This window comes from Microtus ochrogaster, chromosome 5, assembly GCF_000317375.1.
Source record: "Microtus ochrogaster isolate Prairie Vole_2 chromosome 5, MicOch1.0, whole genome shotgun sequence".
Taxonomy (NCBI): domain Eukaryota; kingdom Metazoa; phylum Chordata; class Mammalia; order Rodentia; family Cricetidae; genus Microtus; species Microtus ochrogaster.
Window position 1 is genome coordinate 90,611,268 of NC_022012.1, and position 24,859 is coordinate 90,636,126.

Genomic DNA, 24,859 nt, shown 5'->3' on the forward strand with positions numbered 1-24,859 from the left:
GGAGCCTTTGTGCAGCCGCAGTGGGTAGGAGCCCATATGCAACCACAGCACCTGCCATCAGGCCTTCCAGCTCTATAACTTACTATTAACCACATAGCTAGTCAAAAAGAAATATTGGTCAGGGTTTGAAATTTTCTTAAAATGAGTCATGCTTTGTGGTGAATATTAAGTTGAGAAGTGTAAATAGGTAAATAAGCAGTTAATGAATATTAAATTCCCCAGGAAAGTTTCAGTCAGATCTTAGTGGTGCAGCTTTCCTTCCTTGTTTCTCTAGAACACAGCCGATAGATGTGTTTTCTCTTTAGATGTCATTTTCACAGTGCATCGTGGCCAGGAGAGGTGGCTCAGTGGCTAAGAGTGTGTACTGCTCTTGAGAGACCTGAGTTATGTTTCCAGGACCCCTGTTGGGCAGCTCACAACTGTCTGATCCAGCTTCAGAGGTTCCTAGGGTGCTAGATATTGAATTTAGAGTCTCATGGAAGCCAGATATGTATTCTACTACTGAACAGCAGCCTCACGCCAAGAACTGTGCTTTTGTAAATATTTTATCATCTGTATGTTGAAGAACTTTCTTGTTATGTCAGTATCAGAAGAATACAGATTAATAAATACTGAAGGAGAGAATAGAGATTTAAATTACTTAATGGATCATTAATTTTGGAAAGCTTGTAGACAACACAGTTGACACGTTTCTGTTTGTAGTCCTAACTCTTAAGTGCTGTGGTGGAGTCTGTAGAAGACTGATTGCACTCTGAAGACACTATAGATTAAACCCACCATGAGAACCAGCTCAGTAACTCCTGCACCTCAGCCCGTGGCCTTAGTTGAGAAGACCTGCCTAAACAAAAGTGTTTTCAGCGGAAAGTGTGGATACCAATCAAAAGAAAACTCTAGATGAGTGGCAGACACACGAAACAGCCAGTGTCCAGTAAGGAGAGCTTCTGTGAACGCCATCCGGCTTCTGTAGAATTCAGTTCCTCTGTTAAACATGTCTTCTGTCTTTTGAGTAAAGTCCCTGGACATATAAAAGAAACAGTAACATCATTAAAGCTGACTACTGGTATTTTAAAATCAGATGTGACCACAGAAGAGAAACTAACCTGATGCATTTCCCAGTATCAAGAATGTAATTTTGGTAGTACTTGTGGGTGATCTATGACTGTTGACAGATAACTACTTCTGTTGACTCATTCTCTCTGCGTGTTAGCCCTGACTAAAGAACGTTCTCTGTTGCTTTTCTTATGGCACATTTCCTTGCACTGCTTCTTAGGTGTTTTTTATACACGCTAATGCTGCCCCGTGTTATAGGACAAAGTCCAAGTCCACCTTTCATTTATAGAGAAGAATTCAGTTTTCAAATACTAAGGCATGAGCTAGGGATATAGTGAATAAATAAGCACTTGCCACGGAAACCCAGATCCCCTGGAACCCACGCAGAAGCTAGGCACACATGACTGGAACCTATAATCCCAGTGTGCAAGAGACAGACGAGATTCCAAGGGTAAGCTGGCGCAATTAGCAAGCCCCAGACTCAGTGTAAGACCCTGCCTCAATAAATAAAGCGGATAGGAATTGAGGAACATTTGATGCCCTCTTCAGGCTTCAGTACAAACATGCACATGCTTACACACACTCATATACACATGTGTGCCCAAACACATGAGCATACACATACCACATATACATGTGTAGAACTACTAAGACATGAGTGTCATGAATGCTTCCACCAGGACACTGCAGTCTACTTCCAGCACTTTGACGTCTCCTGGAGGCCAGGAGTGTTCTGAAGTCTTGAGCACAGCACTCTTGCTTTGTTCAAAACCAGTATGCCTGTTAGAAGCACTGTGAAACTGTGATTTCATACCTTTGTAGGTATCACCTAAGATGACGCCAAGATATCAGCATCCAGTGGCCTGATGGAAAATGTGGAGGCATGTCATTATTGAGCTTTAGACATGCTGCTCTATTTAGATGCTAGGAACTACTGAGAATTGTCTTGGGAAGTATATCCGTATCAATGTAGATAGTTAATTTGACCAGCTTAACTCTGGGTCTAGAGAGAGAGAGAGAGAGAGAGAAAGAGAGAGAGAGAGAGAGAGAGAGAGAGAGAGAGAGAGAGAGAGAGAGAGAGAAATGTAAGAGACAAGGGTATTCTGGAAAGAGTAAAAGTAAAAATAAAAGTGCATCACTGTTTGAGTATAATTTTTTTAAGCCTTTAGATAACCCAGAGTTATATTAGAATAGTATTGAACATTAACTTTGTATGTTTTTATGCCACTATTTAGCGTAATATTGAGAATCCCTGTATATATATATATATATATATATAGTTAAGATACTAACATGTTTGTGCCATAGGTATGTACATCATTTCCTTGGTAACCATTTCTTGTTGATAATTAGTAGCTTCTTTTTAAACTTTTGCTCTTGAAAATACTGTAACAGTTGTGTAATACAGATTAGTTTACATCTTCGATGCTTTTTCTTCTCTCATGAATTTTTTACCCATGAAGCTTGTCTTCTTTGTTACTTACGGTTAGGTGATTAAAATATAGCTAGCTATTGCACAAAAGAAACCATAAATCATAGCATTAACTCTGTCTGCAAGTAAAAGGAAATAAGATAACTCGGGCAGTGATGTGCTTGTGCTTGCCACACAAGAAAGGTGAGAAGTTCTGATCCCGGCACCCGGAGAAGCAGCTGATTGGTGGTACGCACCTATTAATCCCAGTGCTGGGGAGGTAGAGACAGGCAGATCTCTGAGGTTTGTTTGCCAACCACTTCAGCCTGCTTGATGGGCTGCTGACCAGTGTTAGAGACCCTATTTCAAAAAGGCAAGGCGGGGCTGGAGAGATGGCTCAGTGGTTAAGAGCATTGCCTGCCCTTCCAAAGGTCCTGAGTTCAATTCCCGGCAACCACATGGTGGCTCACAACCATCTATAAAAGAGGTCTGGTGCCCTCTTCTGGCCTGCAGACATGCACACAGGTAGAATATTCCATACGTAATAAATAAATGTTTAAAAAAACCCAAAAAAGCAAGGTGATGGCTTCTGAGGATCAAAATCTGAGGTTGATCTCTGACTTCTACATGTATATGAAGAAGTGTGTGTGCACACGCGCGTGCCCCCCACACACACTCTTTTTCCTCTCCCCACATTATGCAAATGTGTAGAATATTTTGCATGGACTAGTATGTTTCTCAGAGTGCACTAACTTTCATGAGCCTTTTTTCACACCCCACCTTTGCTGAATTTATGTGTTTTAAGTGATTGACTGCATGTAAAAACTTGGGTTAAGTTATGACATTGTTTGCTTTGTTACTGTCATGTGTTTTCTTTTGTATGGTGCAGCCTGATAAGCCAGACAGAAGTAGAAAATGTGCATTTGAAGTCTGGGGAGTCTCTGAAATAAGACTGTCTTTAATGTGTCAGATTTATGCATACATAACCATCCTAAACCAGTGTGTGTGAGTTAGCCTTGATGCTAGGTAACGGTCTCCTTGAGTCTCAAGTCTTACTGAACGTCTTGTTTTTGTGTGTCCACACATGCCAATAAGTGAATCCGGTGCCTTTCCCAAGCCTTGTATGAACAGGACTGGGGTAAGGCTGGCTTTCTTTCTGTTTTTTTCTTATCATGGGTATTTAGAATAAGCCTTTAAAAGAAAATTCCATGTTTCTCAGGCAAAAAAAAAAAAAAAAAAGCGAATTGAAGTAAACTTTATGCTATGTTTAGAAGTAATATTTTAATACTAAATATCTGTTAGCAAGACTTATTGTTTTAAATAGATTGTTTTATTTATGCCTCAAACACAATCATTATTGCTGGGAAGCCTCAGCATCTTGAAAAACAAATTTGTGACTAACAGTGAAATTTGCTTAGCTTTGCTCTAATGTAATATTTCCAGGATTAGAGACTTCTTAAGGTAGTGTTAGAAAGCACATGCCATATTGGATAGACCTGCAGGTGATAGACACGGGGATTAGAACAAGCCTTGGTGCATGTTTGGGAAGTGGCTTAAGAAGTAGTTTGCTTGTTTGCTTGCTTGTTGTCTTTTTTTTCCCCCCTTTTTTTTGACTTTTGAGACAAGGTTTCTCTGTGTAACTCCGGCTGTCCAGGAACTGGCTATATTATATAGACCAGAGCTGACCTCGAACTCTCAAGGTCAAGAGAGCTGACCTCCGAAGTGCAAGAAGTGGCTTTCAATTGGAGGTGCTGTCTTAATGTCTGAAGGCCTGGGTTCACATGTGAACACTGCATTACTTGCTTCTGCCACTGGGTGGTAGTATTTTATTTTCATTTACATAAACCATAGTGCCATCTTCAAGCTTTTTAAACACTTCAAACTCAGGACAGTTCCAGGGATGCTATACTCCTGGTGGTCATGCTAGTAATTTAAGCTAAAATGTTTTTTAAATTCTTCATTTGTTTTCAAAATAAAAATTATGTTTATTTCTTATTCTCAGATTTTTATGAGATATAACTGCTTTTCAAAATAAAATCTAGTGTGTGTTGATGTATTGTGTTACTTGGCATAGTGGAACCCAGCTGGTTTTCTGTGCCTCTTCTAGTCTGCAGTCAGTCTATTGCCATGTAATCCACTAAGAAAGCCTGCTTCATACAGATAGCTATTTGAAAGGAGAGTGCCTCCCGTGCCCTCTGGAGGGCCTTGCTCCTGGACGCCGCTGCTCTGGGTGCTGTTCTGTTGTAGACTAGGTCTGTGGGCTGGGTGGGATGCTAATAGAAGCCTTCCTTATTGCTTTTAGTATTAGTTTACTTTGTAGGTTTTTTTTTTTCTTTTCCTAATGACACATGAATTTTTCCCTCCCCAGGAATAGAGACGTTGACCCAGCTTACTCATTTTGATATCATTAGCCAATGTCTTAGGGTTAACATTTAATCTAGAGGTTGCCATCTTTGTTTACTCCCTGAGATGGGAGCACTGGTCCTGCAAGCCGTCTAGGACGGGAACAAAACAGTGATACTCTGGAACTCCAGAACGCTGCTGTTTGCTTTAATGATTGATTAGGATGCTTCAGGGAGGAGAGGGAAAGGTGGTGGACTGTTGAAAACAATGTTTCTCTGAGTGTTTTTATTTCCTTCGTCTACTTGGTCAGCTATCTTTGTGAAGTATTTTCTGTATGTTAGTTCCTAGCATACAGTTGGCATGTGGTAAACATCCAGTCAGAATTTGATGGGTAAGTGGTGAGATTATTGAACTCTATACAGGCTGCCAGCCCTGCTCACCTAACTCCTATAGTATGCAGGCGTCCACTTTTGTAATCTCACAGATAGGATGGACCTATCTGAAGTGGAAAGTGAAGAGTTTGCAATAACATCGCAGCCTTGCATCTCATTTAGCTCGTAGACAATTATGTAGTCCTACTTTGTTGGTTACATTTTTGCCTATTAAGTTTTTTTGTTTGTTTGTTTGTTTTTGTTTTTTTTTTTTGATTTTTCGAGACAGGGTTTCTCCGTAGCTTTTTGGTTCCTGTCCTGGAACTAGCTCTTGTAGACCTGCCTCTGCCTCCCAAGTGCTGGGATTAAAGGCGTGCGCCATCACCGCCCAGCGCCTATTAAGTTTTGAAAGTATATTCAGAGTGTTATTTTTGCCTTTCTTTTTTAAAACTAAAAATTGCCTGAGGTACATTGAATTTTGTTTTGGAAGACCACAGTGTGTGTTTCCAATACCGCGACTGTTCGTGCTTAGCCTTCCTGCCCCGTGTGTGGCTTGACTGTGGTCTTCTGCACCCTGCATGGTAGTGAGGTGACTCATCGGCTGTGGCTCACGCACGCTTTTCGTCTCACTCGCTTATCCTTTGTTGTAGCAGAAAATAAAGGATGTAGGCATTCGGAACACACTACTGTAGTACTTTGAAATTCTAGCCTATTTTCACTTGGGGAAGAATTGGGAACTCACTTTTATAGTATTGTAGGATATGACCACCACTTTATTATGGTTGGTGTTTGCAGGGTCTGGTTCCTCAGTAAACTCCCTTTATCTCCTATTTAGACGTTAAAATGAGATTCACAGTTGGAAGCAGAATGTGAGAAAGTGGTCTTCATTGTGGTATAGTGTAGAATTCATGGTAGGTTTGAATGTTTCATCTGTTTATTATGTGTGGATATTTGAAATTTATTTTATTGTTAATGCTCTGGGAAAAATATTTAATAGTTCTTTAAAGTAGGAAGGAACTGACAGTCAGTGAGTTTTGTGTCTTTGGGCACATGGTGCAGTCTGACCTGCTAAGGCCTGGGAGCCTATGGTGGGTGACTGGTTAAGAAATCCTGGCTGGGAGAGATTTCTACTCAACCAAGCTTGGTCAATGTCAGCACCTTCAGATTTCAGAATACTGCAGAGCAAGGCTGATTTCTCCCTTTCTCAGTTCTCCCATCGAGCCCATATGTTAAAATTGATTTACCATCTCATGAGAAGATTGGGGTGTTCCATTACTGTGTTTGACTGTGAATATTTGATTAGAAGATTACAAAACATTTTTCTAGCTGTGGAATCATTTAGTTCTCTGAGCTAAGAGGAGAGTAAATTTAATTGAAGAACCATGGAATCAAGTCTGTTCATCATTTCATCTAAATTCTGAGTGAGGGTCAGATCATCATCAGGTTCTGCAGAGTTAGCTTTAGAGATTCCTGGGATGCAGGCTAGAAGGCTGATGGATGGTTTCCTGAGAAACAACAGTGGAAATGTGCTGGTGATTTCTGCAGTCATCCCTGCCCCGTTCCCCCACTTTCTCAGTCTTTGTATCTTCAGTACAGACTAGCAGTGAGCACTTAGAGAATCTCCCCTCCTCAGGCTGAGTTTTAAGAGAGGAAACTGATGTTTGGGGAGTAGCAATACTTAAGTGTTGCTGTATGCCTGGCACTAGAATTTATAGTAAAAACATAGCTAAATAAAACGAAGATATTGTTTTTCTTAAATATTTTACTTTCCAGCATCTTGATGTCTTAAGAATTACCTTGGTATTTCCAGGCAAATGTATAATTAAACTAAGATTCTTGAAAAATGATTTCAGCCAATTTCTTGTTCCTTTGAAATACAGAATTTATTTGAGCCTTGTTTTTAGGCTTTTACATATGCAAGATGAATAAATTGGCAATTTTTTTTTTCAAGATAGGGTTTCTTTGTATATCTTTGGCTGTCCTGGAACTTGCTCTGTAGACCAAGCTGGCCTTGAACTCACAGAGATCTGCCTGTCCCTGCCTCTTCAGAGCTGGGATTAAAGGCATGTGCCATCATACCTGGTTGGCAGATTTGCATTTTATATCAAAGACTTATTAGTTGTCAAAAAGATTAACTTTGAAATGCTGTTGAACACTGACCTATGCTTCCAGAGTTCAGCTATACCCTTTCTGTACCTAATGCTGTTTACTGTTAAGAAATTGCTTTAGAATAGGTGTTTGTGCTCAGATATTCCTGTTCCTACCATTTCCTGAAACCAATCTGTGTCAGTGCCTTAAGTTAAAGCCCCTATATTTCTTAAACAGCTTCATTAGTTATATAAGATACATTACATATGTTGGTGAACTGTCTCTTGTGGACTGTTTCTTGATAGATTTGAAACGCTTCTGACCACTGAATGTGTAGTGGGAAGTCTCAGGACTTCTGTAGGGCTAAAGAAGACGATCTAGGACAATAGCAATAGGGTTTTCATAAGGTGTTTGTTCATGGTGTGTGTGGATCTGCTCATACACACACACACAGACACACATACACACACACACACACAGACACTCACATATCCATCCACATATATATCCACAGGAGTCCACCCACACACACTTTGGCACCAAGTTACCCAGCTGTTGTGCTCGTTGTATGACTTGGTTGGATGTTGAATGAACGATTTTGCTCCCTTACAGTCTTAGAGGTGATTATGTCTACAGGGCCTTAACTTATCTTACCTATGAACTGTTAGTAGAGCCCTTCTGTATGCCATTGAATTAGGCAGTTTTCTTTCTAGTCAGCTGAAAAGAGCTCTAGTTTGAAACTTAGGCATATAGTATGTTTTGTTTCAGAAGTACATTGTTTAGGTATGTGATTTACCCAGTAAATGTTTAAAAAGAAACAAAACCCCTGTGTTGTAGGGAGAGGGTCCCTTGTTTGTCCCAGCCGCCCGGCTAGCTTACACCAAAATAACCACATAGAAGCCTGTATTAATTAAAACACTGCTTGGCTATTAGCTCTAACTTCTTATTGGCTAACTCTTACATATTAGTTTAAGCCATCTCCATTAATCTGTGTATGACCACATCACAGTGGCTTACCGGAGATTCTAACCGGCGTTCATCTCAGGCGGCGGATCCCTGGCTTCTCTCACTCTGCCCTTCTTCCTCCCAGCATTCAGTTCCGTCTTCTCTGCCTACCTAAGTTCTGCCCTATCAGGCGCAAAGCAGTTTCTTTATTCATTAACCAATGAAGGCAACACATGAACAGAAGAACCTCCTACACCACCCCTGCTCTTTTATATTATGATTAAAAAATCTGAAAATAAGATTTTCCAAAGTACAGTTTTTCTTAAAATGTTGTGTCAGGCATAGTGGCACATGCCTGTAGCCCAGCACTCAGACAGAGGAAGCAGAAGGACTGCAGGTTCAAATCCAGCTGGGCTATATCATGAGGCCCTGACTCAAAAAAAAAAAAAAGAAAAGAAAGAAAAAACAAAAAAGAAAAAGAGTCTTAGTGAATACACAATGGCATGACCCTGTTGTTGATGAGAGAGCCATCAGAATGCAGTTGAAGGGCATAGTGCAGAGTAGTGGTCTGACCCTTTTCTTGAATTTGTCAGCCAAAGCATACTTGGTGGGAGAGGGGGAATGTTAATGATTTACTGTATTTTCTGAGTCTGACTTTAGGCTCATAGAAGCAGCTGTAACATTCTAATCCAGAACTCACCAGCCACAACACTTGGATTCTAGTGACAGGACACAGCCCGGAAATATCTCTTAGAACAGAGGTGCATCTTCTAACCTGTCCTGCTGCTACAGCTGCTCATAGATCCTGTGACTTGATTGTGAAACACTTGAGCTCAATGATAATATTTCTTGAGATACTTGTTTTCTGCTCTTTTTGTTATAGCTTTTGAGGAACTTGAAAAAGCCTTGAGTACAGCCCAAAAAACTGAAGAAGCACAGAGAAAACTGAAGGCAGAGATGGACGAACAGATAAAGGCTGTTGAGAGAGCAAGCGAGGAGGAGCGCCTCCGTCTTCAGAATGAGCTGGGTCGGGTGAGACAGGAGGCCGTCAGCATGATGAAAGTAAGGGTGACTTTGATCAGAATGGTTCCAGTCCTGTGTTGATTCCCCGAATCTTTGATTGTAAGAGTCAGTTTGTATTTTCCCCATAAACGATGTTCAGATGCAGTGAGAAAGCACTTAGGTAGAGAGCCAGGTTTAGACAGTTACCTGGGTCCCTCAAAGCCTTGCTTCCTCCCCAGCTCCAGTGCTCCTTACTGGCTCCCTGACCTGAGCCTCTGGAAGGCAGATTGCTTAGCTGCTTCCATGCATATCCTCGGAACTCAGTCATTAAGGTTGCTTGTCTAACATGTATGAGTTTAAGGGAACTTGGGAGTATGTGACTAAGGTTGGGTATTTAAATGTTTTTAAGGGTAATTGCTGGTTTATTGGGTTTTATGCACTGGTGGGGATCAAACCTTTGATTTTACATATGGGTAAACACTTCTTTACCATTGAACTACAGTCCCAGCCCTGAAAAGATAGTTATCTGTGTTCTCTGTACTCTTAAAAATATATAGATATTTTCAAAATGAATAATCTTTATAAAAAGTTGTCTTTTTAGAACTTAAACCATTGCATTTGTGTGTATGAATAAGTCCCATATCATGTGTGTGGAGGTCAGTACAACTTGAGAAAGTTGGTTCTCTCCTCCTACCATGTGGGTTCCACAGACTGAATTCAAACACAAACCTGCATGTTGTAAGGAGGTTTGTTTGTTCCCAGCTGCTCGAAAGCTTAGACCTGAAATAATCACACAGAAACTGTATTATTTAAATCACTGCTTGGCCCGTTAGCTCTAATTTATCAGCTAGCTCTTACATTTTAATTTAACCCATTTCTAGTAATCTATGTATTGCCACGTGGCTGTGGCTTACCGGGTAAACTTCTGGCGTCTATCTACGGGGCTACATGACTTCTCACTGACCTCGCCTTCTTTCTCCCAGCATTCAGTTTAGTTTTCCTTGTCTGCCTCTATTCTCTGAGCAGGCCTAAGACAGAAGGGACTCCCACATCACCTGCTTTACCTGCTGAGCCATCTTTCAGGCCCATAAAGTTGTGGACTTTTGTTTTTTTCTTTTTCTTTTTTGGCTTTTTGAGTCTGGATTTTTCTGTGTAGTTCTGGCTATTCTGGAACTTGCTCTGTAGACCAGGCTGACCTCAAACTCACAGAGATCCCCCTGCTTCTGCCTCCCAAGAAAGTGTTGAGATTAAAGACATGTGCCACCACCCCATGGCTTTTAGAGTTGTCTTTTAAGAATAAGGAGCCCGAGTCTGAGAGAGTGCTTGGTACAAACTACAGCGATATAGTTTAGAAGCTATTCCTCTCTCACAAAATTCTGTTTTTTTTTTTTTTCTGACATTTAGATACTTTCATTTGTTTATGCTTACATTTTTGTTCTGACTGAATTTATTTGATATGAGGAATAAGGTTGAAATCCAACTTAGTTTTTCCCAGGACACTGTTAGCAACCTCTAAACCATGTATTTAGATGGGACTGGCATCAGACCCCAAACCATGTATGTAATAACGTGCTCCCAGGGGACTGGCATCAGACTCCAAACCATGTATGTAATAACGTGCTCCCAGGGGACTGGCATCAGACCCCAAACCATGTATGTAATAACGTGCTCCCAGGGGACTGGCATCAGACCCCAAACCATGTATGTAATAACGTGCTCCCAGGCAACTGGCATCAGACTACAAACCATGTATGTAATAACGTGCCCCAGGGGACTTTGCCCCCCAGCATGCTGTTATATCTATTACATAATAAATGTAAGCTATTGAGCACATGCCAGTTTTTCTCTGTGTACTGTGCACTGCTGCTCTACTGCTGTACTCACTGTGTCTCAGGAGCTGCCCAGCATGGGAGCCTCCCCTCAGCACCGTTTCTCTTGGTAATGGCGATGGGACATTGTTGGCTCTTCTAACGTGTAAATTTTGTCTCCTGAGCAGCCTCCCCCATTCTTTTGGTGTTTGATTACATTAACTTTTTACATTTTATAAGGAAACTTGATAGTTTTATGAAGTTGAGTTTTCCTTTCCAAGAAAGAACAAAGTCAGTAACTCTTTAATAAATAACACCTTCCTTGAAAGCTTGGAGCAACCTGACCTCAGTGAAGGGTCTGTTCTGAGTGCAGCCTTGTCTCCTGCCTTCCTCCCTTGCCTCGCTCTGCCCTGACCAGCGGGGCATCCGCTGCAGCCACACAGGGCCCCATGCAGCTCCAGTCTTCACTGGGCTTTCTTTCCTCTTTCCTGCTGTCACTTGGGAGTGTGTTCTCCGTTTCCTCTTAACAAGTCACTGTTGTAATTTGTTTCAGGAAAGGGCGACTTAGTTGTAGCATCTTTCATGACTTTTTCTGGGTTTTTTGCACTTACCTTTTGGTTTCTTTTCAGAAGACCTCAGAAGAACAAATTGCTGAACTTCAGAAGTTGCATGCAGAGGAGCTGGCCAGCAAAGAGCAGGAACTGGCTAGGAAGCTCCAGACCCGAGAAAGGGAGCTGCATGAGCAGATGAAAATAGCTCTTGTAAGTGCTGTTTAGTCAGAGGTGAACCTCAGAGCTGCCATCCACTGCGGTGAGGTGGAGGTGTCTAGCAGCCTTGACGTCAGTGTAGGGAGGATAGGAGGCAAGTTCAGAGGGTTTGTTAGCTTAGCAGTTATGGCGGAGAGTCCGCGTCTAATGTGTCCAGTTCATCAGTCATTTGTTTGCTGCCTCTGTCTGTCCTAGCCGTAGGCAGTAAGTAGAAGGGGGAAAAGAAAAGATGGTCGATGTCTCAGAATTCAGCACACTGGCTGTACACAGGTTATTCTGAACTTGAGTTGAAAGAGCAGAACTTGGAACTCATACCATGTTTCAAAAGTAGAGATAAATAGAAAAAAATAAAAAATAACAAACTACTGAATGAACAAAATAGTTCAAAAGCCAAGATTCAGATTTTCGCTGAAAATGTGATTTGAAAATCTAAAATGAAAAGTAATTTTTTTAAGTTGTGAAAACCCTTTTATATGAGCCACTATAAAAAATGCCAGTGCCAAAATGTCATTTGTTTTGATATGAGATTCTCCAGAAAATATGTGAAGTTATCATCCATAAAATAATGTGTGTGATTTTTAAACATGTTCAGTGCAGGATTGGAAGAGCTGACTGGAGTTATGGTCCCCTGCCTCCCCTCTTTCTGTGTCTTCTGGACTCTTGAATGTCTGAGTTTCTCAGGATTTCCAGCAACATTGATTCTTGATGAGATTACAAATTTTTTTAATCTCTGGAAAGGAAATAGACATTTGGACTTAGAGTACACTTATGCAAGGCTAAGAAAATAGTGTGGTTGAAATTGCACCCATGTGTGATGGCGCACACCTTTAATTCCAGCACGCAGGAGGCAGGGCAGGTGGATCTCTGAGCTCGAAGCCAGCCTTGTCTACAGAGTGAGTTTCAGGACAGGTAGGGCAACACAGAGAAACCCTGTCTCAAAAAACCAAAACGGAAAAAAAAAATTTTTTTCTCCAGAAAGAAAGGTAGCTTATAAGAATATTTAAAGTATGTTAGAAGAACATAAAATAAAAATAGAGACATAGGAATTAAGGAACAAAGTGGGGCATAAATGAGGCTGGGATAGTGCTAAAAGGGCCTTCTGTGGCTCATAAACCCTGGCATTAATACTGTCTTCTAAGAACTGACACACAGGTCTACTTCACGTAGAGGAAGAAAGACAAACACATGTCCACACAGAGGGGTTAACCCCTTCATAGTTCAACAGACTTGAACATTTAGTCTATGAAGTATACTCAAAAATACTGACATCAATGTTGTGAATAATTCTGTCTTATTAGTGTATTCTGTAGTATGAAATCATTTTGTAAACACTTGTGTCACCATTGTATCTTGATGTGTAAATACTCATCAGTACTTAACTCTTTAAGCAGCAGTATAAATAAGCATACTTTACCTTTGCTGTGGATGTCTTCTTGTACTAAGAATTTAAGATTTTCAGAGTGGGTACCCTGGAAAGCCTCAGGACCCGGGTTCTGCATTTGAGATGTTGTTGCTCACCTCACAGAGCTGGGTGCAGATCAAGTTGTTGAAGTGCTTTGGGAATGCTGAAGATTTATGTGGGATTGAGATGTATTGTTTTTGGCACAGGAAAAGAGTCGATCAGAATATTTGAAGCTTACCCAAGAAAAAGAGCAGCAAGAATCATTGGCTCTAGAAGAGTTAGAGCTGCAGAAAAAAGCAATACTTTCAGAGAGTGAAAATAAACTCCAGGAACTTGGGCGGGAAGCAGAGGCTTATCGAACTGTAAGTTCATGTGCTGTGTGGGCTCCAGAGCCAGGGACGATGATGTCTGTGGGGCTGTCCCTGCAGCTGGGGAAGCGGGTGTCTATAGGACTGTCCCTGTAGCTGGGAAGCGGGTGTCTATGGGGAATGTCCCTGGAGCTCTGGGGAAGCAGGTGTCTATAGGACTGTCCCTGCAGCTGGGGAAGCGGGTGTCTTTGGGGACTATACTCTCCAGGCAGCATCAGGCTCTGATAAGCTGCTGGTTCATGGGTTTGGGTGTTTTTGCACATGCCCTTCATCTTTAGTAAGAAGTGTTCATGGGAGTACCTGTTGACTTTGGGCTCTTTTTGCCACATTGTCCTTCTTGGTTTGCTCCAAGCTCCCCGTGTTTCTGGAAGGCCTTCACTCTGCCTCTTCGCACATAGACTCTGCAATGTCTCCACTCTACTGCTTATCACTTGATCTCTAGGAAGTGGCCTCCCTTTGTAGGCAGCATCTGAGCTGACACCTTCCTGCTCGTCCAGCTTCATCATACACTGTGCCCTATAGATAACCCGTGCTCTGCTTTTGTCATAGTTTACTTACTCTAATGCCTTACTTTTATGCTTAAAATTATCCATTTTTTCATATTAAATATGATGTTGGAATGAAGTGTTTGTTTCTGTGTCTCAGTGTGCATAGTGTTAAGGCTTTCTGGCCTGTTGCCTATGGTAAGATTGTGCTGGTATTTAGATCTCCTACTCTTTTTAAACAGACAGCCATGCTCTTGCACTGTTGTCAACCTCTGTGCTCTTCCTTTGCCCACACCTCAGCCGTGCGACAGGTGGGTCAGATGCCCCTGAAACACTTGCTGCCTCTCATGCACACACCTCACTTTCTTTGCCAGCTTCCGAGAGCTTGGACTTTTCCAGCTCTGACATTCAAGTGAAGGTTAATACTCTGTGAGGTGACATCAACCTTTGGTAAAATATGTTTAAGAAGCTTTTTAAAAAGCTAGCCATGCCAGGCTAATGAGTTGGCTCAGGGCACAGTGCTTGCTGCACAGCCTGGCACTCTGAGTCTGACTCTGAACTCACAGTGGAGGAAGAAAACCAAAACCACAGCTGCTGCCTGTCCTCCTCTCTGTCTCTCTGTCTCTCTGTCTCTCTGTCTCTCTCTCTGTCTCTCTCACACACACACACACACACACACACACACGAATAAACACACAAATAATAAAAAATTTTTTTAAGTTTTTAAGTATATACCTTTGGGGATAGAAAAATTATATACTTTTTTTTCTCCAAAATTAAATTATGAAAGTAATGAAATGCTATTGTAATGTAAAAGCTTGGAGTGTGGGGGACCATCTTCCTGCTTAACTCACTGTCATTATTATTTGTTTTGTGATTTAATTTTTTTTGACTTTCCCATTACAACAGTTTTTGGAAATAGAGGTAATTGAAATGTTTACCTAAGTAAATAGAACAAATACAGAACTGAGTTTGTGCTCAAGATTCCGTTAGTGACTGAGAACAGCATATTGTCTGCCTTGTCTTCTATTTGGTCTGGTACGTGAAGTGTCCAAATTCCAGCCTCTTTGTAGGCCCACACAATCTGTGTGTCGTTGCTGATAAACAGCTATGGGATTTAGTAAAAATACATCCATTTTCGTTGACAGAGAATTCTTGAATTGGAAACCTCTTTGGAAAAAAGCTTACAAGAAAGCAAAACCCAATCAGAGTGTTCAGCTGTGCATTTGGAAGCTGAGAAGAATAAGCACAATAAAGAACTCACAGCCATGGCCGAGAAGCACAGGACAGAGCTGGAGTGCCTCCAACAGCAGCAGACCAGCCTGTGGACCAAGAGACTCCAGGACCTCACGCAGCAGCAGCAGGCTGCAGTGGAGGAGCTCAGAGAGAAGTACGAACAAGAAAAAGATGCCTTATTAAAGGAAAAGGAGAGTCTTTTCCAGGCCCACATACAAGACATGAATGAAAAGACCTTGGAGAAACTGGACGTGAAGCAAACAGAACTGGAATCCCTGTCTTCTGAGCTGTCGGAAGCACTGAAGGCCCGTGAGCAGCTCACAGAGGAGCTTTCTGTCCTGAGGTGTGATACAGAGAAAATGAAGCAGGCCTTGGAGGCTGAGTTGGAGGAGCAGAGGCGTCACCACCAGCGTGAGGTCGACAGCATCAGTAAGGAACAAGAAATAACTGTCCAGAGGACTGAGAAGGCCTTAAAGGATGAAGTCAACCAGCTGGGGCTTCTCTTGAAGGAGAGAGATGAGCACTTGAGAGAGCAGCAGGCTCGGATAGAGGATCTCGAAGCTCGTCTTGAAAAGTCTGCCGGGGAGCTCCAGCAGGCCTTGGCTAAGCTGGAGCTCCTCCATTCACAACAGAGCACTACACATGAGCAGATGGGTGCGTACGAGGAGCAGCTGGCCCAAATGCAGCAGAAGGTGCTGGGTCTGGAAACAGAGAAGAACCTTCTTACCCAGCAGGTAGCTGAAATGGAAACACAAAAAAAGCACGTGTGTGTGGAATTAGACACTCGGAGAGTGCAGGTGCAGCAGCTTGAAGACCAGAAGCGTGAGCTGGAGGAGAGAGGCAGGTCGTTAGCCGAGCTGCACGAGTCACACCTCAAGGACAGTAACATGGAGAAGGAGCAGACAAGGCAAATCCTGTTGGAAAAGGAAAATGTCATTTTACAAATGAGAGAAGAACAGACCAAAGAAATTGAGGTCCTCAAACAGAAATTGTCTTCTAAAGAAGAGAGTATTAGTATTTTGCGTGAGGAATATGAAACCAAATTTAAAAACCAGGAAAAAAGGATGGAAAAAATTAAGCAGAAAGCAAAAGAAATGCAAGAAACAAAGAAAAAGTTGTTGGACCAGGAAGCCAAACTTAAGAAAGAGCTTGAAAATAGCGTCCTGGAGCTCAGTGAGAAAGAGAGGCAGTTCAGTGCCCAGATCCTGGAGATGGCACAGGCCAACTCAGCTGGGATCAGTGACACTGTGTCAAGACTGGAGGCCAACCAAAGGCAGCAGATAGACAGCCTTACAGAAGCGCACCAGCGGAAGCTTGATGACATCACAGAGTCCTGGGAAAAGAGACTCAGTCAGCAAGCTGAGGAACTTCGGGACGAGCATGAGAGCCAGATAGAGGAGAAGGAACAAGAGCTGGCAGAGCTGAAGCAGAAGCTCCTCACAGTCGAATCTGAAAAAGAGGAGGTGAACAAGGAAGTACTGGGGCTGAAGGAGGCAGTGACCAGGCAAGAGGCAATGCTAGCCGACCTGCAGGAGCAGTTCGAGCAGAAGGCTACTCAGGTCACCTCACTCTCACAGAACGAATCTCAGCTGAAGTCACAGGTCGAAAAGCTGGAAGTCGATTTGGGTCGTTGTCTGACTGAGAAGGTTTCTCTTCAAGAGGAGCTAACTGAGCTGAAAATGCTGACAGAGAAGGGGAAGCTCAGGGTTTCTGAACTTATGGGCAAGGTGCAGGCTGCAGAGGAGGAGCTCCGGAGCTGCAGGGCTTTACAGGAGAGCAGTAGGAAGAGCCTAGAGGACAAAAGCTTGACCCTCAAAACCCTGCTCGGAGAACTAGCATCTCAGCTAGACAGTCGCTGTGAGAAAACCAAAGCTTTGTTAGAAGCTAAAACAAATGAATTACTCAATGTCAGCGGTGACAAAACGGACACCATTCTCTCCAGACTTTCCCGCTGTCAGCAGCACACAGCCGCAGTCAGGGAGGCACTGCTCATGAGGAGGGGCCGAGTTTCTGAATTAGAAGCACAGCTTACACAGTTGAGAGACGAGCAGCACACACTAAAGAGCTCTTTCCAACAGGCTACCCATCAGCTGGAAGAAAAAGAGAATCAGATTAAGGCCATGAAGGCTGATATCGAAGGTCTCGTCACAGAAAAGGAAGCCTTACAAAAGGAAGGAGGCCAGCAGCAGCAGGCAGCGTGCGAAAAGGAGTCGTGCATCACTCGGCTGAAGAAAGAGTTATCGGAGAACATCAATGCAGTCACACTGCTGAGAGGAGAGCTTTCGGAGAAGACTGCTGAGATCGGCAGCCTTCGCAAGCAGCTGAGTGAGGTCCGTGCTCAGCTGGAGAACAGCGTCAGCCTAAGTGACAAAGCAGCAGCCATTTCCTCACTGAGCAAGCAGCACGAGGAGCAACAGACAGAGCTGCAAGGTCAAGTGCAAGACCTGTCTTTGAAAGTTGATGCTCTGAGTAAAGAGAAAACGGCTGCTCTTGAGCAGGTCGCTCATTGGTCCAACAAGTTCTCAGAGTGGAAGAAAAAAGCACAGCCCAGATTTGCACAGTACCAGAGCACTATTAAAGACCTACAGACACAGCTGGACGTAAAAGCCAAAGAAGCTAGTGAAAAGGATGAGCAGATACATTTACTGAAGGAAGACCTTGATCAGCAGAATAAAAGATTTGAATGTTTAAAGGGTGAGATAGAAGATAGGAAGAGCAAGATGGAGAAGAAGGAGTGTGACTTAGAGACTGAATTGAAGGTGCAGACAGCAAGGGTTGCTGAGTTAGAGGACTGTATTACTCAGAGGAAAAAAGAAATTGAGTCCCTAAATGAAATACTTAGAAATTACAACCAACAGAAGGACACTGAGCAGAATGAACTGGTGCAGAAACTTCAGCACTTTGAAGAGATGGGAGAGGAGAAGGACAACAAGGTCAAGGAGGCTGAGGAAAAGGCCCTGAGACTAGAAAAGCAAGTATCCTCCCTAGAAGCTGAGCTTGGGATTGTGAAGAAAGAGCTAGAACACATGACTTGCAGTGTGAAAAGCAGAGATGGGGAGTTGAAGGCTCTGGAAGACAAGCTGGAGTTAGAAAGTGCCGCCAAAGTGGAGCTGAAGAGAAAGGCGGAGCAGAAGATCGCTGCCATCAGAAAGCAGTTAGTGTCTCAGATGGAAGAGAAGAAGCAGCAGTATGAGAAAGATGCAGAAAGCCAGCTGAGCGAGCTGAATGCTAAGTTACAAGACAGAGAACAGCAAATTCACATTCTGGAAGAAAAACTTAAAAACCTAGAAAGTTCTCCCCAATCAGAGATGCCGGTTGTGTCCAGATCAGTACAAAGCGTGGCAGCATCTTCTGAACAAGACACAGTAGATTCCCAAGGCTGCACACACAAGGCGTGCCAGGAAAGAATCTCCACACTACAAAGAAGATTAGCTGAGAGGGAGAAGTTGCTGCACAGGCTGGAGCAGGGAGAGGGTGAGTCTCTGTCTGGAATGGAGCTCTCCATGACCTTAGACCACCCCCGAGCCAAACAACTTGATCATCAGATTTCTATAGGATGTCTTCAAGAAGAACTCGAAGAAAAGAATATTAACTGTTCCTTCATTGAGTCTCAGTCCGTGGAAGAGACTAGTAAGAACAATCCAGGAGGGAAGCAGGGCTGGGCAAGTGTGGTTGAGAGTGTCCAGAAAACCCTCCAGGAAAAGGAGCTGACCTGCCAGACCCTGGAGCAGAAGATAAAAGAGCTGGAGGCAGACTTAGTAAGAGAGAGGGACTCACATAGACTTGAAATGGACAAGTTGGCCTTAAGATACAAGAAATTGCAAGCCTCACAGCAAGAAATGGATGGGGAAGATAAACCTGTCGAAATTTTAGAAAATAATTCTGAGGAAAATTCCAAATCCCATTTGAACAAACCGAAATTGGGGAATAACATGGACACCCAGCACAATGACCTGGAGTTGAAGTTAGCAGGGGCGGAGCGGGAGAAGCAGAAGCTGGGCAGGGAGGTGGCTAGACTGCAGAAAGATCTTCGGGTCCTGAGGAAGGAGCATCAGCAGGAGCTGGACATCCTGAAGAAAGAGTGTGTGCAGGAAGCGGAGGAGAAACTCAAGTAAGTGTTATATTCCCACCTTGTGGGCATGAGTGTGTGTAGTGTGTGATGCAGACACCGACCTGCCCAAAGTGTTACATAAATCCAGTAAGTTAGATAGTGATGAGAAGTAAAGATTTGGGGCAGCAGGCAGTGGTAGTCCATGTTCATTTAGGGGACATGCCTTTTCATGTAGGTAAGTGTTGCAGTGGGAGCGGTGGGCTACGTTCCTGGCACCCAGCCGCCCTCGTGGCTAGCTTATGCCCCAAAATAATTACACGGAAACTGTATTCTTTTAAACACTGCCTGGCCCATTAATTTCAGCCTCTTATTGGCTAGCTCTTACATATTGATCAAACCCATTTCTAATATTCTATGTACCACCACAAGGTGGCTTACCAGGAAAGATCTTAACCTGCATCTGTCTGGAGTGGGAGAATCATGGCAACTCACTGACTCGGCTTCTTTCTCCCAGCATTCTGTTCTGTTTACTCCACCCACCTAAGGGTTGGCCTATCAAATGGGCCAAGGCAGTTTCTTTATTAAATGAAAGTAACTCTTCCAGCAGGTAAGATCTTGCCAGCTGCTGGCCGTATGTCTTGAGTAATAAGCTCATTGCTGGTTGTCTTTAGTAGTAGTCCTATGGCTGTCCCTTGCATGTGTAGTGGAGAAGTTTAAAGTGGGAAGAACAGGTCCGCAGGCCCCAGGGTTAGTTGCCGAAGGTAGTCATCATTTCTGTATTTCTCTAGTTTTCTCCACCTGGACACACGCACAGTCCACACTGCCTCCAAAACAGTGAGAGCACATTGTGCAAACTGTTCTGAAACCTCTTTGTAAGGTGCTCTGTGGAGGCAGCCATCATCGCTGTCCACTCTTGTTACTCAGACAGGAGCAAGAGGATCTTGAGTTGAAGCACACTTCCATACTGAAGCAGCTGATGAGGGAGTTTAACACCCAGCTTGCCCAGAAGGAGCAGGAACTGGAGAGGACCATCCAGGAGACCATCCGTGAGTACAGCTTTAAACCCAAGTCCGCAACCGAAGCCTGTTCTCTGTTTGCCCTTGTGCCAGGTGCTGTATGCACCTGGTGCATAGAGGGGAAACGAGAAATGGTCCTTGTCCAAGAAAGTGCTCTCCCAGGGACTCTAGAAACTTCTCTAACCTGTCTCTCTCCTTTTGTCTGTTCTACTGAATTTCACGAACATTAATTTGAAACGAGAATTCCTACTACTGTTGGCATGTTTTCATGTTTTCACAACCATGTTTTCTTATGTGTGTCCCTCATCCTTAATTAGACAAGGCCCAAGAGGTGGAAGCTGAGCTTCTGGAGACCCACCAAGAAGAGACCCAACAGTTGCATAGAAAGATCGCTGAGAAAGACGAGGACCTGAAAAGAACAGCCAGGACATACGAGGAGATCCTTGACGTACTGTATTTCCATTCTCTTCTGAAGTGCTCTGTGTTTTATGGTAGTGCTGATGTGTTTCAGGTGTAGAGACGTTTTTCCTGTGCCAGAAACTAGATTAAAGTGAGGCTTTATGCTTGGGTGAGGTTGGGAACTAGAGCAGGCCAGTGTCTAAGGCTGATCAGCCAGCTGGAGTCTTCCCAGGAAGGCCAGCCAGGCTCGTTCCTTCTCTCATTTTCAGCATGTGGATGGTCCAGGCTGGGGTGGCGAAAGGGGGCTCCTCAGCAAGGGTGTTCCATCTAGTGGGCGGCCATCTCACCATACTCACTCTAGTGGTGCTGTGCTCGCAGAGTGGAACAAACCATAAATGCTGTGAGAACTTTGACCCCCAACAATGCTTTCAGATAGAAGACAATGTCAGTTGTTCTCTGTTGGCTTATTCTCTGTGAGGCTACTCCAAGCCTTACTTTATCATATGCCAAGAAGTATTTGTTGTTCTAGAAAAGTCATAATGTCAGCTGACTCTGTCAGCAGTACATGTGTGAGCTAGGAACAGATGTGATAATCCATTATTTTAAATGTAATTGAATTGAGTGAAATCATGGAATATGGAATGCCATCTTTGTTCCCAATCCACTCTATTTCTATTATTCTGTAGACATACATACACATAAATAATAAATGCATTTTTAAAAAATCTATTGAGGTATTGGTGGTACAATCCTGTAGTCCTAGTGCTTGGGAAGCTGAGTTAGATCAGCCTGGGCTATATGAGACCTTGTCTCAGAATAAATAAATCTTGACTCCTTATTGAATCTGACCATGCAGTGTACCTAGTAACCTAAGGTACCGTCAGGTTTATCCTCTAGTATTTGTTACTGTGCTTTTGTTTTGTTTTTATACAGAAGGGAAGGCATCCGTAGTGCAAGTCATTGTTTGAGCTCTAGAGCAGAGAGTCATTCCGTCACCTATTTCAGAAACAAAAATGTCTTCCCAAGGAAGGAACTTTAGCAGGGAAATGGCTGCTTATTGTGATAATCGAGCCTGGGAGCTCCAGGGAGGGATGAGCTCTGTTTTGTTTTGTCTTCCTTCTCTGTATGTGGACATGTGTGTCATCACTGTCTGCCTTTTGTTGTTGTTTGTTTGTTTGTTTGTTTGTTTTGGGAGCGCCAGCCCCCAAATAGTGACATGGAAACTGATTATTAATTATGAAAGCTTGGCTTTTAGCTTAGGCTTGTTCCCAGTCCACTCCATTTCTTACTCTGTGTTCTGCCATGTGGTTCTTTATCTTTCCTCCATTCCATAGGTCCATCTTCTCCTGAGTTTCTCTCTCTGCCCAGAAGTCCCACCTAACCTCTCCTGCTTAGCTATTGGACATTCAGCTTGTCATTAAACCAATCACAGTGACAATCTTCACACAGCGTAAATGAGTGTCCTACGATAGGTCATCAGAGAGTAGACTGTTCACCATGACAAGCCTCCATAGGTCCAGGGTTGAGGCACAGAAGACAGGTAACTGTACGCCAGATGGTGGTGGCGCACGCCTTTAATCCCAGCACTCGGGAGGCAGAGGCAGGTGGATCTCTCTGAGTTTGAGGCCAGCCTGGTCTACAAGAGCTAGTTCCAGGACAGGAACCAAAACCTACGGAGAAACCCTGTCTCGAAGAAAGAAAGGAAAAAAAAAAAAAGACAGGTAGCTGTAGTGCTCTGGCAGCTGTGTGAAGGGAACTGGGGATAGACCCCCAAGCTGCAGGTGTGGGACAGCGTGGCTGGACAGACTCCTTCCTTAGCCCCACAGCTAGCGCTGCTTTTATACACCTAATGTAAACCACACGATAGCCTTGTTTAATTATTCATTTTTAGTTTAGTAGCTTCATTTTTAGAAAGGGGGCTTTAGTAGTATGTGTCAGCTGGCTAAACCCAATCAAAGTGTGAGTTCTTCCCTGTTAAGTCAGTGTATGAGCAGGTTCCAGGCTTCAGGCTTCAAAGGACTCCCCTCCTCTCTCCTCTCCTCTCCCTCCCTCTCCCTTCTGGAAAGTTCCTGTCACATTGACCATACAGTGCTGCGCTTTCTCAGTTATCATTCTTCTGTGGTGTGTTACAGCAAACTTAAGCACAAAGCATTTCAGTTTTCCTTCCCTATCTTCGATAGCATTTCTTGTTGTTGTTGTTTTGGTTTGGTTTGGTTTTTTGAGACAGGCTTCCATGTAGCCCAGGCTGTCCTGAACTTACTGTGTAATCTTCCAGCTTCTACCTCCCAAGTGCCAGGGTTAATGGCTCTTTGGATAGTGTTCCTATCTTTCACATCTGAAGTCCTGAGACACTTGTTCTTGAATCATGTGTCCCTAAGCCCCTCACATAAGCACATCTCTCCAGTTAGGGTAAGAGATCTGCTTATATCCCAGCATGGTATCCTGATGTGGGAGTGTCATATATCAATCTGTTGATTTCATTGGTTAAGTAATAAACAAACTGCTTGGGCTCATAGCTTAGAACATAGGTGGGTGGAGTAAACAGACAGAATGCTGGGAGGAAGAGGAAGTGAGCTCAGACTTGACAGCTCTCCTCTCGGGAGCAGACGCCTCAGCAGAGACGCCTTGCTCCCGGCTCCCAGGCAGACACATGCGATGAAGCTCCGACCCAGGATGGACGTAGGCTAGAATCTTCCCGATAAGACTGGTGCTCACAGATTATTAGAGATGGGTTGATCGGGATATCAGAATTAGCCAGTAAGGGCTAGAGCTAAAGGGCCAAGCAGTGTTTAAAAGAATACAGTGTCCGTGTAATTATTTTGGGGCATAAGCTAGCCATGTGGGCGGCTGGGTGCCGGGGACGCAGCCTGCCGCCCCGCCGCTCTAATTACAGCAGTATCCAGCATATGCTGGACTCTCAAGATGTGCTTTGTCATTGAGTCATAGTGTAGTAAGGAGGCCGTTAGTTTGTTCCCGACTGCTTGGTAGCTCAGACCTGAAATAACCACACAGACACTGTGTTAATTAAATCAGTGCTTGGCCCTTTAGCTCTAGCTTCTTATTGGCTAACTCTTACATATTAATTTAACCCATTTCTATTAATCTGTGTATCACCACGTGGCTGTGGCTTTCCAGCTAACGTTCCATTTGGCTCTGGTGAGGGTACATGGCTTCTCCCTGACTAGCTCTGTTCTTTTGCCCTATCTCAGGCCAAGACAGTTTCTTTATTCATTAACCGATGAATAAAACCAAAAGCAGCACATAGACAGAAGGACCTCCCACACCAGTCATAGTTTTTGTTCCTCTTTCCTCTGCACCGGTGCTACTACTGTATGCTGTTGTCTCAACTGGACACCCGGTCTCCTTGTTGCTGGACTAACGTCCTCTCCCAGCGCATCTGCTCCTGTCAATATCTTCTTCTGTGTGATGACCGTGAAGGTGCCCAGGGCTACTCCAGTCTCCAGGGGACGCGGGTTGAGCTTGTTCTTCACTCATTTTACCTCTGCTCATGTTTGAGTCCTCAGACTTCCTGAGTCATTGTTACCTCTCTGTTATGCTTGTGTGTAGGTGGGTGTGCTGGTTTGAGTGTGAATGGTCTCTATAGGCCCCATATTTGAATGTCTAATCCCTAGTTCATGAATTAGGAGGAATGGCTTTGTTGGACAAGGTGGGTCACTGGGAGTGGGCTTTCCAGGCACAGTCACTAGATCTGTGCCTGCTGCCTGAGATCAGGATGTGTCTCAGCTACTGTTTGAGTGCCTGCTGTGTGTGTTGCCATGCTTCTGCCATGATGAAATGACTAACCCTCAGAAACTGTAAGCAAAACCCCGGTTAAATGCTCCTAAGAGTTGCTGGGGTCAGGTGACCTGTTCACAGCTATAGAATAGCCCTTCAGGCAGTGGAGATGCCAAGTCAGTTGTCTTCCTCAGCTGCTCTCCATCTTTGCTTTCCCTGGCGTGGTCACCCCCTGAACGTGGAGTTCCCGTGACGGATTGACCCCCAGGGTCTCTCCACTAGCACTGGAGGTATACACTTGTGCCTAAAACCTGGCCTTTTACATGGGTGCTGGGAACCTGACCCTGAGTCTTGACGATTGTGTCATTTACCCACCGAGTTG

At 43.7% G+C, this 24,859-nt stretch overlaps 1 protein-coding gene across 6 annotated transcripts in view; it reads left to right on the forward strand.

The window, feature by feature from the left end:
• Positions 1-24,859, forward strand: part of Golga4 (golgin A4) — a 96,595-nt gene that overhangs the window by 50,968 nt on the left and 20,768 nt on the right. For 5 of the 6 annotated variants that reach the window (XM_013346546.2, XM_013346547.2, XM_013346548.2 and 2 more), the window contains 6 exons: positions 9,092-9,270; positions 11,648-11,779; positions 13,394-13,549; positions 15,189-19,387; positions 20,252-20,373; positions 20,661-20,791. In XM_013346546.2, coding sequence (XP_013202000.1) covers positions 9,092-9,270; positions 11,648-11,779; positions 13,394-13,549; positions 15,189-19,387; positions 20,252-20,373; positions 20,661-20,791 — 4,919 coding nt within the window. The remainder of the gene's footprint in view (positions 1-9,091; positions 9,271-11,647; positions 11,780-13,393; positions 13,550-15,188; positions 19,388-20,251; positions 20,374-20,660; positions 20,792-24,859) is intronic. The other variant, XM_026779380.1, reaches the window with a different exon arrangement.